The sequence below is a fragment of the Cupressus sempervirens genome, chromosome 11, assembly GCF_028749045.1.
Source record: "Cupressus sempervirens isolate cs-2001-9-10 chromosome 11, ASM2874904v1, whole genome shotgun sequence".
Classification (NCBI taxonomy): domain Eukaryota; kingdom Viridiplantae; phylum Streptophyta; class Pinopsida; order Cupressales; family Cupressaceae; genus Cupressus; species Cupressus sempervirens.
Window position 1 is genome coordinate 77344301 of NC_143128.1, and position 16964 is coordinate 77361264.

Here is a 16964-nt window from a genome sequence, read left to right on the forward strand (position 1 = left end):
AACTAAAGTCCTCTCCAATAGCTGCCGATTTCAAGGAATCAATTAGAGGCCGACCTAGGGAGGGACATGTCCCTTCTAGGGACATGCCCCTTGGTTGCCATATTTATGTAGGTTATTATTGTGGATAAAGGAAACACGGAATTCATATGGTCTACTCCTTTGGCAATACTGCCCTATCCAAATTATTGCAGAGATAGAACTTTTCAGAATAGCATTTATACTATTGTTAACACTTCATACAAATCTGATATACATAGAACATCATCTTCAGCAAGTAGATAAAAGGCATTGAGAAGTTTGGTTGTTCAGAATTTGCAGAAACTTTACAGGTGCTACTGCAACTGCAGATCAATGTCCATACTCCACACTGTAATAATAATGCACCCTAGCTGTTGCCGTGCAGCATAAGATGATGTCCTTCAACATGCCCTAACTGTTGCCATTGTAGGGTTTCCGATTCATTCACTCGTGTCTTGAAAACCATGCAATTTTATCCAATTTTTTTGCAGAAAATTGCTGCTTTTTCTGTTGCCCAAAATATGTGGTCTGGTTATTTCCATGATCATATTTGAGAGAATTTCTGGCATACTGGCAAGTCCTGTCAGCATTCACTAGGTTTTTAAACATGGTACTAACAATTAACTATATGTATGCATTTATGCATATTGGGAGACAACCCGAGTTCTAGGAGCCATTTTCACAATATATAGCTGTTTCAGTGTATTGCGCATTTTAGCTTGTGCTATAGTTTTACCTGGAACTAACTGCATTGATGCTTTATGTCAACAATGGTATTTCAAACTGTTCTCATTTGGAATAAGTTCAATGATTCTATTACATGTCTTGGTATTTAAATCTTCTGAAATTTTGCTCTTCTGTATATTTCTGGACACTAAATTAGCAAGAGACAAAGGTTGTATATTAATTTTTTTTGTATCTTGGTGCTTTATCTCCTGTTGCTCATCAAGTACCTTTTGTTTTGACTGTTTATGGGTTTTGCACCTATTTAGGTTTCTGCAGGTTTGCAGCAGCTCCTTGGGATTCCAAATCCCATTGAAGGGGGGCTTACATGGACTCTCTTAAGATCTACCAATAAGGATCAAAGGTTATGTTCTCCTCAAAGCCTTGCACTGATGGCAGAGTGCAATATAAAGCTGGCCGTGGCCCTTGCCGTCATGGAGGAATGTTTTGAACGAATGGTGGATCCAAGGACAGGCATAGATATGATTCCTCATGTCGTTTATAGTTGGGGGTAAGTATTCCCTTACATTGTGGATCAGTAAGCCCAAGTACTTTATGTTGTAAGCTATTTGTAAAACCTGAAACTTAAATTGCATTTCATTTCATCAAATCCTATACCTGTGCAGAGGAAATAAGTTGCATAATTTTGTTATTAATTCTAGATGTTTGTAGGGTGAAGGGAAACATTTCTATTTATTATTTGACTATTAAGTTTTGCTCGAGGATAAAGTTTAAACTACCACATAGTGAGTCATGTTGTATATTAATGGCTTCTACTAGTTTGTCTAGTTATGTTTCATAAGGATTATTCTATAACAAAAAGTATCACAATCACGGGTGCAGTGACTGGAAACTCCTGTAAATGAATTTGCTAATTGTCTAGGGTGATGCTTCTACAATTTTTTCTTTAAATATCACTATCATTAGTCTTTTATAATAATGAGAATTGGTGAAATGATGTTTGTGCAGATCAAATTTCAACCGCTTAAACTACCAAGGCTTTTACACTGTGGTGCTAGAGAGGGAAGATGATCTCATTTCTGTTGCATCAATCAGGTATCTTTAGCAGTCTGCAACAATATTTGTTGCTACATCCATCTTACATCCTCTTTGCGATAGACTTCTCTCCATATGTGTTTGAACTTTGGATTTTAATATCTATTTTGTCAGCATTAATTGAATTCTTGTTGGAAGTTGGATTACTGCAGATTCCTATTTGTTTCAAGTAGGCCTTAATAAGTATATTTCATGTTTGAAAATCATGTGCATGACACATCCTTTCAATTGTCCACATAAGCACTGAAATATAGGTTTGTTTGCATCCTATATCTTTCAGAGTTATCGTTTGTTTTTTGCTGAAAAGTATCAAATGTGGTTTGCATCAGTTTGTCTTTACATTTTTCATGTATTTTAAGTATGAATAATTTGTCTTCTTCCTTTGCTGCAATGATAGGAGAACTATTAATAGGATAAATTGTCTTGGTTTTTATGAAGAAAATCCAAAGGAACACTTTTAATGACCTAGCTTTAACGCTAGGACATTAATAGACAAAACAAAGACCAACAATATTTTTTCTAGACAACTGCAACATTTGTCGAAACAGAATACACCTTGGTGCACAACAAATCTTGATAATGGATGATGGCACACTTGCATCCCAATGCACATAGCATAGTGACATGGGTGGAAGACTTCAAAAATCGTTCAGTATAGTGCATTGGTTGGCATTAAAAAATGAAATTGGGAAGTACTATTCCCATAATTTATAAACCATTGGAACCTCACCTAATTACCTCTACCAAAATAGCCTCAAATCCTAGCCACATGCAACATCCAAAAAGGCCAACAACCAAAAATCTTAGTTCTTTTACTATGTTGCTCTGTTCCCCTAACTCTCGTTAGGCTTGGACTTAAGGGTAGTCTAGTACCATGGTATTAGACTCTTGGCAAGTTCAATGTCTTCTTATTGGAATCTTTAAGTTCGTTCAATGCCAACACTATGTTTGGGCTTGTGGGAAGTTCGATACCCTAGTATTAGGCTATGGGAAAATTTGACATCTAGTACCCGAGTATGATTGTTTCTTGAGCTTTTCAATACATGACGGTCGTTGACATACGTGTTTATACAAACTCCATTTATGTTCATATATATATATTTGAACATAGTCATCAAAAGTATAGCTAAAAGGAAATGAGAAAAGTGATAACCAAGGTTGTTCCTTTAAATTGACAAGAGAGGTGCAAATATTGATTATTAATAAAAATACAAAAAAATTCAATTACACCAGAAGAGAAAGGCAAATACAATAGACATCTAAGGCAAATGCCCTCCTAGACTTGATGACTGATGAGTAGTAGTGGTTCTAGCTCGGATGGCATTCTCAACCTTTACCATGTATTCAAATCCATTACATTGATCATAGTTCAAAATCTCTTTCTCTGCTACTTATCGACAAGGCAAAAAATAAAGTTCTCGGCAATATTGGAGATAAATCGACAACTTCTCGGGAATTTTAAAGATGATGTAAATTTAATTAGAAATGCATTTTTTGGCAAAATTCAATAAGGATATGCATCTAATGAGTTAGTAAATGATTAAGCAAATCAAACAAGCTAATCTAGATATATATAAATGCAATATGTAACAAGTTTGCATCCTTGTGTTGAATGTCGATGGTTGGCAGCCATATTCAGATACTCTGAACTCTAAAACAAAGTAGACGTAGAAAATTGTCTTTGTAAAAAGATAAGCAAATAAAATTGTCAAGTAAAATATGAAACTAATCTACATGTTCCTCTTCCCCTTTTTACTAAAAAGAAAAAGAATTTGGAAAACGTACTAGGAAATCCAAAATTTGCTTCAAATCCACTTGTGATCTATCTACGAGGCTGCCAAAAACTCTCTCTGCCGAAACCCTTCTCCTCTCCTCCAAACACTCAAAATTCAAAAAAAAAAAAATGAATGGGCAAGTTGCTGGGTGTCGCATTTTTATTGATGTCGCCCAAGCGAAGTAGTTAAGTTGTTGCGAGAAGTTAGTTAAGGTAGCCTAGAGAAGTGGCTACCTTATCGGTGAGAATTTGAGATCTTCTTGGCTCGATTTCTCGCCAGAATACCTAAAGTTTTCTCTTTTTGGGAAAATTATCGTGAGAAGTAGAGATATTTGCCACTTCTTGGAGAGATTTTAATATGACATTGATGATACTCTTCCCTTGCTCATGGGATGGACCTTCTCCCACGTCCACTGACAAAGAGGGATTAGATTCTATGATCATTGTAACACTAATATTTTAGTAGAATTTAACTATATATTGATAATTCATAATGAAATACAACATAATTCTTTTCCAATTTTCCACATACCAGAATTAAATCATTATCATCGTAATTCAAGAAACCAAAATAATATAAAGTCAAATAACAATCTATCATCACATTTTACATGAAACAATTTTTACAATTATTCTAAAAGGGTTCACAAGGAAAGGATGTAACATATCCCCCCTACTTGTGAATCATCATCCCCGATGAATATTTTCATCAATGTACTAACATGATACCATAAAGTTCCTAACACATGTTCAATAATCAAAACAAATGACGAAACTTGTGGAGGATCTTGTCCAAATCCTCCCAATTAGCATTGTCCTCTTCACATTGGCCTCATTGGACCTTGCATTGAGTCACCTTGCAGTACTGTAAGCATAGCTTGCATGCTTCGAGCACCTTGAGTGGTTCTATCATTATTGCTGCCATATCCCATACTTGCAAGGACTTCAAGTTACTTATATTTTCAAACTTTGTTTTATAATTATTTAAATAAGAAACATAAAAGACATTGTGTGGCTGAGTGAGAGCTAGTAGTAGAGCAATTCTCTAAGTTGTTGGGTTGATAAATTCCAAAACCTCTGATGGAGCTCAATTAAAAAAAAAATTAGCACCTCCATTTATGAAATAATTTGGAAACCAAATGAAGTATTTCCCATTTATGTCATAAAGATGAGGAATATTAAGAAGTTAGTGAATAGAAATAAAACAATAAGCTCAATACAACACAGAGTTGCCAGCAATAAACAAAAGGCTTCAATGGCCACTAGAAGAGAAGAACCGGTACAACCTGACAATAGATCATACCAGTATGGAGAAAATGTTGTACATCTTAGTAGACGTAGACATAGGGGGCAGAGTAGACTATTAAAAAACAAAGAATCTTATGTGGAAAATGATGACGTTTGACAAGCCTTGTGAAGGTTTCCATAGAAATTCAATACAGATATGATTGCAATTCATGCACATTATGAACACCCATGGACTCTATGGGTTCAATGAGTATTCGAGAAATAAATTCAGCATTTTTTACCTCTACTTCAATCGCCTTCAAAAACATAAACCCCTTGGGGGAGACAAGAATTACATTTTTATTAATGGATGATTTTTGAAAATAATTCCATCCATCGGACACAATAGTCATTGCTGGTTGGATCCAAGGTCTCTTATTGGTTTGAGAAGATTCTCTATGTTTTTTCTCTCACTATGTAATAAGGTGGTTTTGACCTTTTCACATCTAGGACCTTGGTAATCAGTAAGTGCTTCATTTACTGCTTGCAACATCTCTATCCAATAAGCTGATCTAACTTGATTGAATGTAAGACCATCCACAAAGAGGCAACACCCAACATTTAAATCAACAATGTCTCTTAATTCATCTTGAAATGCCCTGTCTAATGGGCCTCTCTTGCGAATGGTGGTTTCAGGTGCTTCTACATCTTCTTCATCCGTAGAAGCCCATAGGTAAGAAGGGATGATGTCTAGTGGTTATTTGAAGGGTTGGTGGTGGTGCTTTGGGTTTTGATTTTCCTTGTTTCCCCCTTGAAACGAACTTATCAACTGCTTCTTGTTCTTTTAACATTGTTGCTATTTGAGAAGTTGACAACCCCTTATTTTTTGTCCATGAGGCCTCACGTATATTGACCCTTTTATGCTGAGGGCCTAGATAGTGAAGTTTTACTTGGTAATAAGAGCTTTTATATTGGGCATTGTAAAAATAATCATATACCACCCCCCACGCACCGCCCCCGCCCCCCGCCTCCCCGCCCACAAAGGAGACTCCTTTTTCAATTTTTATGTTTTTGGGACCCCTTCCCATCCATTGAGCTCTAACCACTCATTGTTGCAATCTATAACAAAAATGAAAGAGATATTTCAAAACTTTTACAAAAACTTGAACTTTTCAAAAACATAAAACAAGCCATTAGATAACTAAAAGAAAGGATAAAATGCATATCCGAAACACTCAAATATGATTCTTGGAAGGATTTGTGGCTCCGCAATCAATCTCGAGCACCTTCTCTTCAAGCTTGCAAAATGGACACACCAAAATGAGAGAGCCAAATGAGAATTAAGTTGTGTTTATGTATTCTAATAGGCTCCTTTAAGGGTTAGAAGAAAAAAATAATAAAAAAATTAATATGTTTTAAAGCTACATTTTAACCTTGGGGCTGTGGGTTCTTGTGGGTCCCGGGGGTCTACACAAGGTCCGCTGGGGTCCTTGCCAGAACTTGAGGTCCGTGCGGGTTCCGTTTGGGTCCTTGCCTAAACCTAGGATCTTGTTAGGGTCAGCACCACAGAGAGGGTCCAAGCGGGTTCGTGTGCGTTGACCCGCCACGAAACCAACCCAAATTGAGCCTGCGACAAACCCAGAGTTGGACTTGGTTGGCAGGGTCTAAACTTGCAACTTAGCTTCTCTTACTTGTTTGCAATATTCATTCCCTTATAGTTCTTGAAGGATTTTTGTTCTGAAATTGGTGCTAATTGTTGCGATGGTAGATATACGTCTCCTGCTGCTCAAGACATTTGCCACCTTGTTTTCTCTACCCTTAATATAATTGATTTTGAAGTCATAATTTGAGATTAGTTCCAGCCATCTCCTCTATCATTCCTTCAACTTAGGCTGTGCAAAAATATATTTCAGACCTTGCTGTTCTGATTTGAGTAATGTCTCAATACTAGAAGAGCATGAATAGTAGCTGCTAATTGCAAATCATAGGGTGCGTAATCCTATTTGTAATTCTTCAACTTCCTAGACTCATAAGCAATCACTTGCCCATCCTGGATCAAAACACCTTAAGCCTTCTCCAAAGGCATTGGTGACTACCATGAGCTGTAGTGTTGGGTCTGGAATGGTGATGCAGAGCACACAGCAGTAAGGTGAATTAAGCCCAATCAAACTTATAAATATGGTATCTCCTATCTTATTTCAAGCAACAACCACATCGGCAACTATTTATTCTTTTTTAAAATCTGCATCAAAGATAACTGTCTTGCATATTATTCTCTTTTTCAAACCATCGATCTAAGACTTTCGATCCAAACAGATTCTTTGAATAATCAACTCGATTCCATGAACATTAAACATTCTTCCAAAACCCGATTCAAGAAACATTAAACTTCTTCATTCAAGAATTAATGAAAATAGAAAATCACGAATGCAGAAATGAAGAATAGAACATATGAATATAGAATTTAATCCCTCTTCTTCATTTCTCAATTCCTCTTTACATCATTTGGTCTCATTCATCGAGACTCCATCTCCACCTCCCATCCAGTTACAAAATATGCCATATATAAAAGTTTGCAAAAACCTGACAACTAATTATTATAACCACTATATCTCAACTCCCCATAACTGACTCACTAACCTAGGAATGCTTCTAACGGTTCTCAATGACCGATTAGAAGTAGTTTGAAACACATAAAATAAAATAATAACACTAACCTTATCACATCATTTAAGACACAAAAATGGCTTACTTAAGCCATACAGAATGAGTAATAATCATTTATAATCTAGAAGCTTCGAAATTTTCCAATTCCCAGATGCCCTTGCATCATACTCCCTGACTTTGAAACTGTTCCAAGTCCTCTTGGAATGCTCTGAAAAGCAAACTTGCCAGTTGAACCTTGCATCTTGTCTTCTTGGATGCTTTGTAACTGTAATTTCTTCTATTATGTGCTTCTCCATGCTTAATTCATGCTGTCCGCACCTGTTTTCATACACCTTTTGGAAGTGTAGACCCTGTACCTTCTGCCTACACCTTCTTCTCTTCTTCTTGTGCTTAAAATCTAAAGACCAAATCATTAGAAAGGAAAGGCCATAACATAGCCCCGCCATTATTGGGCTTTGAGACAACCTTGTCAACTCCACCATGCTAGAAATCTGCACCACAGTAGGATATACCTGCAACACGAACAAACTTAGTACCAGAAAACATAGTAATATCTTCAGACTAGTATGGGCTGCCCCTATACACATGCTTGAACTGGTCTTCACATGACCCATCATCCTTATGCTGTCTTTATCTTCAGTTTCACCATGTTTACACACCTCTGCCCCTGTCAGCAACTTATCATCATCATTTAGCCATTTTCCTTGTTCTTTCACCTTCCTCTTGGTGTCTATCTTCCCATTCTCCTTCATGGCTGTCCTTGTGAAAAAAATTTGCCCAATCTTCAATGGACATAGAATAGTACCTACCAATATCATTTCTTCTTTATCAAACTTTGCTTCTTCCTCTTTGTCTTTATCAACAATTCATTCTTTACCTCTGTTTTGCATATTTGAACCTCTCTACCATGCGATTCATTCATGTCCTTGCAATGGATCTGCTGCAACCTTTCCTCTTGTCCCTTAGATGGACCACAAACCTTGATTTCATCCTTGATGGCTACTTGCTCCAAAGCACCATCACTCCTCTTCAACATTTTCTCTTTGCCTTCATGTTCCTTACACCTTAGGAACTCTCTTCTTCCCATCAACCATGTCCTTGACATTCCCCATGTAACCTTATCATCCTGCAATGAACTCATAACAAACTCTTTTCCATTCTTGTTAATAACATAAGTATTCTTGCTGCCATCATACAAGGGTCTAACATCCCTTTGCCACACTCTACCAAAATTACATGACAATCACCCAAAGGCATAACATCACATAGGATAGTATCAACATATGAACCAATATTGAAAGAAATATATGCTTGTTCCTTGACATCAACCCACTGATCATCATTCATTCCATACACTCTATAAGGTGTACCATGTACTATCTTTTCAATATTCAACTTAGAAATCATTTCATCTGAAACAAGATTAGTGAGAGTACCACTAGAAACAACAACTTTGCATATCTTACCCTTGCATTTGCATTGTGTCCTGAATATGGATGACCTCTGAATGTACTTTTCATCTTCATTCCCTGCCATGATGACCTGCTATCAACCTTCTTCAAACAGCAACCTTAGAAACCACCTTCAATCCAAGATCTATCCGACTTGGAATCACCACTTTGGAACACTCCTGAAGGATGATTCAACTCCAAAGATCAACAAAGGACTCCTGGTCTTCAAAATCTCAGATCTTCACCCTAAACCAGATCTTTTACTGTGCTCTGATACCAATCTGATGCAGAGCACACAGCAGTAAGGTGAATTAAGCCCAATCAAACTTATAAATATGGTATCTCCTATCTTATTTCAAGCAACAACCACATCGGCAACTATTTATTCTCTTTTAAATTCTGCATCAAAGATAACTCTGTCTTGCATATTATTCTCTTTTTCAAACCATCAATCTAAGACTTTCGATCCAAACAGATTCTTTGAATAATCAACTTGATTCCATGAACATTAAACATTCTTCCAAAACCCGATTCAAGAAACATTAAACTTCTTCATTCAAGAATTAATGAAAATATAAAATCACGAATGCAGAAATGTAGAATAGAACATATGAATATAGAATTTAATCCCTCTTCTTCATTTCTCAATTCCTCTTTACATCATTTGGTCTCATTCATCGAGACTCCATCTCCACCTCCCATCCAGTTACAAAATATGCCATATATAAAAGTTTGCAAAAACCGGACAACTAATTATTATAACCACTATATCTCAACTCCCCATAACTGACTCACTAACCTAGGAATGCTTCTAAAGGTTCTCAATGACCAATTAGAAGTAGTTTGAAACACATAAAATAAAATAATAACACTAACCTTATCACATCATTTAAGACACAAAAATGGCTTACTTAAGCCATACACAATAAGTAATAATCATTTAAATCTAGAAGCTTCGAAATTTTCCAATTGCCGGATGCCCCTGCATCAAATGCCCTCATACTATCACATTCACCCATTTGAGGAATGCCCTCATACACTTTGCATATTTGCCCATTTTTGGCAAATTGGTCTCTTTTGTTTCACAATTTGCCTTTTTTGGACAAGTTTTCCCATAGAGTGGTAAATCTGCCCTTCTTTTGGCATACTTGCCTTTTAGTTGATGTACTTGGCTGTATGCCTCTCTTTTGTTGAATTTGCCCAAACAATGCTCATTTGCCCTCACTTTGGTTTATCCACCCTTTCTTTATTGAATTTGCCAAATAAGTGTGCATTTGCCCTCGTTTTCACTTAAACTGATTGGGTGAATCTGCTCTTCCTCTATTGAGTTCATCTAAACTAACTGGGCTAATCCTGGTTATTATCTTCCATCTTTTCCGCATTGGGGCACCTTCCACATAGCTTTCCTTCACATTGAGTATGTTTTATTTTTCTTCAAACAATGTTATTCTAACATTATTTCAAATAGGGGCAAAGCGCAAACACCTAAAATCGACCACTATCATTTGGTCAATTTATCCCCATTTGTCCTCTACTCCTGTCATCCTCATTAAGTAAATAATCTACTATTATTTAATTAATTATCTTATAGTCATTTCTTCTACTTTTTCTAAAGTTGACGCATAGATAATTAATTAATTTTATATATACTTATCCTATCCTAGCTTTAGGTTTTCTGTCTATTAAATAATAAATGGAATAAATTCCTCAAATTATGAATTTATTATAAATTCATTAAATCCTCCCAGCTTTCTCTCTTCTTGTCAAATGCTTCATCACTGCACTTGTCTGTAATCTTAATCCTAATTTACTACCTAATCCAATTCTAATTTCTTGCACATTGTCAATCCATTGGATTAATGGTTGGTTAACTCCCTGCCATAAATGGCCACTTTTCTTGTCCTCTTAATTGTAAAAGGCTTTCTTATCATGGGAAGTAAGCCCACATGGGTTCTTGCCATAAATTCCTTTACTCCTTTCCAACCCGTGGCTTTGGAGTGTGGATACAAGAAACACGGGTATATCTGTTACTGACAGATTGACTGTGATCTTATCTGCCAGCCTACACAGATTTTGAGCTGTCTGGTAAATCCAGGTTGTTTTTGGTTCAACTGGTCATAAATGTGCACTCCTGTAAACCCAATTTTTGTCTTATTCCTGTTAGGGGGGTCTCATCTTCATTTTTCATAAAGCAGGAATGTGTCTAAATGAGATTGATGGTTGTCAAACCATGGCAGATCCATTTTGAATGAATATATGAAGTTATATATGTTAAAAGTACATCCACTGCATGTGAGTTCGGTGGTAATAAAGTCATAAGCTGAAGTTTTCTGTTTGAGTAATGCAGCTGCGGCACTTGACCAGATCCCGTGATCATCAATACTATGGACATATAATTTGTGTTAGGATGGTTACTAGGAGACATGGAGTATATTCTTGTTAAATTTTGTGCTCAAATTTATGCATATTATGATAAAACAAACATGCAAATGAAGAACTGGTTAATGCTTTGAAAACATTTAGTATGCATACAGATTTAACCAAGTGAACTGTGTTGATCAAACCCTCATGATATTACAAGCTGACTTGCAGAACTTAAAAAATGTTAACAATTGAGATCAGTAATCTCATTTGCAAATCTTTGTCAGAAAAATTCATTAAAATAAAAGACTAATATTTGCCATTTCTTTCCTTTCAAAAGGTTCCTTGGAACAATAGGAAATACAAAATTAATAATCATTAGAATTTATTCAAAGTAAAAGATTTCTCGTGATGAATATATATGCTATGTTTTTCCGAGTTTCTGGGAAGGGTGACATTTTTGGATATAGGGGATAGCTAATTATATAGATATATATGTGTGTGCGGATATCTATATGTAGTATATACATATTGCCCAGCCCTCAAATATCCTCCATCTCCAAAATTGTAAAAAATCCTCTAATTATTAAGCACAGTGCATTTTCAAAAAAAGTAATGGATTAGAACTTAATGGAGCTTGTGTTTGGATTTCTGGTTTGAAACTTAAAACTATTTTATAATTCCATAGAAAATTTACCACTGCCTCCACCCCCCACACCTTGCCATATGAAATCATATCGCTGCCCATACTTTTTGTCATTGACATGATTTTGTTTTACTTATGGAAACTTTTGCAGGATTCATGGACGGCATTTTGCAGAGATGCCTCTTATTGCAACTTGTGAACCATATAGACGTCAGGGCATGTGCCGCCGGCTTGTAAACACGATTGAGAAGGTGTGATCCTATCGATGTTCTTAATATATTGCCTTTGGATTTACATCTTATTGGGACTTACCAATATATTGTTATGTGGCTTAAGTACTGTTTAAGCAATTCGGTATGGGATGTATTTTGAAATAGTATGAGCTTAATTATATCAAAGCTAAAAACTGTTCTTTGTGCTATCTGTTGTTTGTAAACTGCTATCTTATTTTGATATTTGGAATGTCCTTTTCCATGGTTTCTGGTTTAAATAAATATATCAGATGCTCAATGTTATTCTAAAATTGTTAAAAAAGTTAAAGAATCTTAGGATCAGATGCGATTCTGAATCACTCAAGTCATATTCATACATTGGTAGAGAGTTCCCAGCCCCGGAGAATCACTGGCATCTTGACAGGCTCTCATTTTTATGTTTTCTGTTTTTTTTTCATTTATTATTTATGTCCTTCCCAGACTGACTTGTTATCTAAGTTGCCAAATGGGAATTGGAATTTGGCAAGTGGGTACAGTACGCAGCTATGGAGGTTGGGTACGGGTACACCCTTATACATATACATATACATATACAAATGCATATAGCCCTAAAAGTTAATATGAAGTTATATTATTTTAATTTCATTTTTCAACATATAAAAGTAAATAATTATTAAAAAAATCACCGGACAATAGAAGTATCATATTCAAAATGGATAAAACTGTTGAAACTAGAGCCCAGAAATCCATGAAAATAACCAGACATAAGAAAGAGACAAAAACTGAAACAGAGAACACCAGAAATATCCTGGGAAAACCCTTCTCGAATGAAGGGAAAAACCCAGCCACACAACAAAACATATCTTTATTGATAATGAAATTCAAGTGTACAATGCCTATCGCTGAATGCGATATATATAGCAATAGGAGAGACTCTTCACATTATAACCGAAGGTCTCTTGAGATTCTCATAACTCCTATGACTCTTCAAATATTCATGCCTCAATGCATGAGAATGACACATGTCATTTCATTTAATATTACAAATTAAAACTTAAGTGTCTTTTTCAGCTGAATGTAACAATAACGGTAATAACGTTCTTATTTCCAGCGATAAAGATCTCTATCGCAGCTACCATCTTCAACAAAAACTACTCTTGAAACATTCTAATATAGATATCATTCGATAGAACATTAAAATAACATAAACACACACAGATAGATAAATATATATGTTTACAATTAAATGATAAATATTAAATAATGTTGATCCATCACTGAGCATATTGGTAAATTACTAAATACTAAATAGTAATCTCCAATTAAAAACCTTGAATCAAAGTACAATATTAGACTTCTAAATAAAATATTCGAATGAATCACAAACGATACCAGAAACCAATTTACACGACTAATGTTAATATTGTGAAGTTGAGATTGAAAAAAATGTCTAATTGTTCTGTTCCAATTACGGGATAAGTATGCATAAAGAAGGTTGAGGTAAAGTATACTATTTTGTTTTAATAGGGTTGAAAAATGCCTGGCCATTGAAAAGTTCCGCTACTCTTCCATCACTCAGAACTCGTGACTGATATGGCATTGCCCAGGTAGAAAAACAAACCTTCAAATATGAGGCTTGCAGTTGAAACGCTTAGAATTATGCATTTTCTTGCTGGAATCGGTCGGCTATGATATGTCAAACTAAAAAATGTTTCGAGCACAGAAATTTTGTACCCTAAATGAAACCATGGCGATTTGAATTCAGATCAGATTCCAGCAGGTTTCATACCTGGAATCAGCCTGCAATGCAATGATTTGGTAACTTCACTTTTTTTTGAGTATGATTTGTTACTGTTTCCCCTACAGAGATTTCATTTTAAAAGTGGCATGTTCATCAATGCCTTCCATGTCATTACTTGAATTGCTTCAAAAAAGAGTTTTATTGACAAATTAATATTAATTGATGAATTCTATGGGAAGTGTTAATGCTACATTTGATTTTGAATCACTCTTGGTCTGATTTGCACATTTGGAGAGTTAGGTGAAGCATCACTAATTCCTGAGGTCATTTTCTTATTGTGATTATAGCTAAGGACAAATCTTGTCAGTCCATCTTTTGAGTGGGTTTTAATGTTATATGTCAATCAGGGTTAGAACATAATTAACTTCGAGCTTGTCACATCACCATGTTAAAATTAGTAGTTTCTATGAACATTTTAATAGCCTCATTCGAGTTCCGAAATTTATCAGCAGTCATTGATTTTAGTGCATGGATTATACTCCATATTATCATAGTTGTTTCATGATGTCTAGTTTGGATCTGAGTAGCTTCTTTAAAACTAATGGACATCCATTATCCTGGAAGGAATATCATTTTCTCAATAAAAGTAAAACATGTATCCGGTATTGAGGTATTTAGTTCAGTTGGTTCCTTTTGACCTTTGTACATTTCTCCCACGATGTGTCCGTATGCTCTCTAATCTATGCATGAATTACAATCTTTCTTGCCATTTGCTTATGCTTATATCACTTTTGTAAGCCGTATATTCTTACCTCTGATATCATTACTTGAACAGATGCTAATATCACTAAATGTGGAAAAGCTCATATTATCGGCAGTACCTGAACTTCTAGAGTATTGGTCTACAGTTTTTGGTTTCAAGCCATTGGAAGATTCACAAAAACAGGAACTAAAAAATGTGAACATGATGACATTTCCTGGAACCACGTTATTGCAAAAATACATCTTTAAACCAGAAATCCCATCGTGCAGTCCAGCAGGTATTTGTTTTCCTTGTATTATAAAATAAAATCTTTAGCAGCCTTTAATTAGCATGTCAATATGTAGAGTTGTTATGTAACATGTTTTTTGGCCTAATATAAATTATTGTTTTTGGAGGAGAACAACTAGATCGGAGCACACCTGTTGAAGACAATACAATGGCTCCTCAAGCACAGGGATATGATGCCCAGAGTCCACAACTAAAGAAATCAGATATTACTTCTGCCATTTCTGTCTGGAATAACATTGAAGATGGCAGTACCATGGTACACACTCCACCTTCTGGACTGCTAGCTAAGGGTGAAGAACTGAAGAGTGAGCATAGTTTAGAGAGTACATTGATAGCAGACAATGAAAGAACACTGGGCTGTCATGGGATAGATGTTTTAGATTCTCAAACACAGGTAAATAATGAAATTTCAGCTCTGGAGAAGGTGTGTACCAAATCTTTATTTCGCATCCCTAGTTATATAACTGGCGGTGATGCAACAACAGAGATCACATCCCATGAGATACTGGTTAATGCCAAAAAGAGGAAAGACTGGAGAGGTTCAGACAATGCATTGACAAAAATGGAATTAATATCAGCTGTACATTCAAGCAAAACTGTTTCAGATGCCCAGTTGCAGGGAGATGGTGCAGAAGTGTCAGTGTTGGACAAGACAAAGATGGAATATTTACATCATGACCCCAACGACACAACTAATACCGATAAGTTAGTGGATGGTTTAATCTTGCATAAAGAAAATGAAATGAATATGGAAATACAGAGAAGAATTGAGAAAAGACCCTTCAGTTGCCTAAAAGTTGAAGAAATGTATACTGAAACATATGGCACCAACATGTTGATAAGGGTGGAAGAAAGTTCAGTGGCTCATTCAGATAGCAGTTTGTCTTTAACTTCCCAAATGGGGAGTGATATTCCTGAAGCTCCAGCATTGAACAAGATAAGTTCTGCATCTGCACAACTTGTTCCTATGACTGATAAGAAGTCAGCAGCAGTTTGTACTACATTACCTAAGGAAGAAGAAATATGTACACTCAAGAAAGATATAGAAAGGGGATATGGATCGGAGGAAGAAAGAATCTCACGTTACCCGAAATATTTAGAAATGGATGCTCAAGCACAGGAAGGTGGTACTGATGTTCCTGTGCTGGAAAAGTCAGTAACTGAATCTGTATTGTGTATTCCTGACGGCATGAATGAAGTTAACATGCTAAAAACAAGTGGGACCTCAAGGTTGTCACGAAATTCCGAAATGAGATTAGAGAATGATAGAGAGTCAGGGAGTATTACAGCATTAGAGGAAAAAAGATTTATGCTTCAACTGGTCAGTACGAGAGCTGATACACAGAATCCATCCTGTATGGATTTTCAAGGAAGAGTCTATTCAGAAGAAGAATCAGTAGATATGTTTGTTAAAGAGTTATTGGATTCTTGTTTGGAAAGACTTCAAATAGAACAACGTATAAATGGAATGGCAACAATTAAAGATCCTGTATCTGATCGAGGCAACACACATCTTCATAGCATAGTCAATCCTTGCGAAAAGGATATTAATTTGGAAGAAAGAAATTTGAATTCATAAAATCACAAGTAAGCTTCATTTTCCTCGTTTGTTTGTTTTTTCCTACAAGTAATTCTTGTGGCTTACCTTTTTAATGACGATCGATTCGGTTCTAGAATTTCATAATTTCACTATTCGATATATAGGAAAGATGGTAGTGGACTACAATATTTTCCACTGGATCCGTTGCTGTTTCAAAGGAAAGGTCTGTAAGATCATATAATCATTTCTATTGTTTGTGTGTTGATAAATGTAACTGAATGCAATTCATAACCATAATTCTAAAGGAGCAGATATTTCTTCAAATGTTGTCATTCTACATTTTAAAATGGGACGGCTAAACAAACAATGTTTATAGACAATTCAAAAAAAAAAAAAACTTCCAAATTCGCTGTTTTGAAAAATGCTTTTTACTAACAACAATCCATATGGTGTGGCATGTTAGGAGTAAACTTGAATGATACAAATAAAAGCCTCAG

The 16964-nt window shown here is 35.6% G+C and overlaps 1 protein-coding gene across 5 annotated transcripts in view; it reads left to right on the forward strand.

Annotated features, from left to right (window-relative positions):
• The window catches only part of LOC149528319 (uncharacterized), a 109998-nt gene that overhangs the window by 53935 nt on the left and 39099 nt on the right, over positions 1 to 16964 (forward strand). For 2 of the 5 annotated variants that reach the window (XR_016358457.1, XR_016358458.1), the window contains exons 5-10: positions 1011 to 1252; positions 1711 to 1797; positions 12075 to 12174; positions 14712 to 14916; positions 15035 to 16514; positions 16632 to 16690. Coding sequence is in view for 2 of the 5 variants with exons in the window: in XM_089808718.1 (XP_089664844.1) it covers positions 1011 to 1252; positions 1711 to 1797; positions 12075 to 12174; positions 14712 to 14916; positions 15035 to 16506 (2106 nt within the window). In the remaining 3 variants the exon portion in view is untranslated. The remainder of the gene's footprint in view (positions 1 to 1010; positions 1253 to 1710; positions 1798 to 12074; positions 12175 to 14711; positions 14917 to 15034; positions 16515 to 16631; positions 16691 to 16964) is intronic. The other 3 variants (XR_016358459.1, XM_089808718.1, XM_089808719.1) reach the window with 3 other exon arrangements.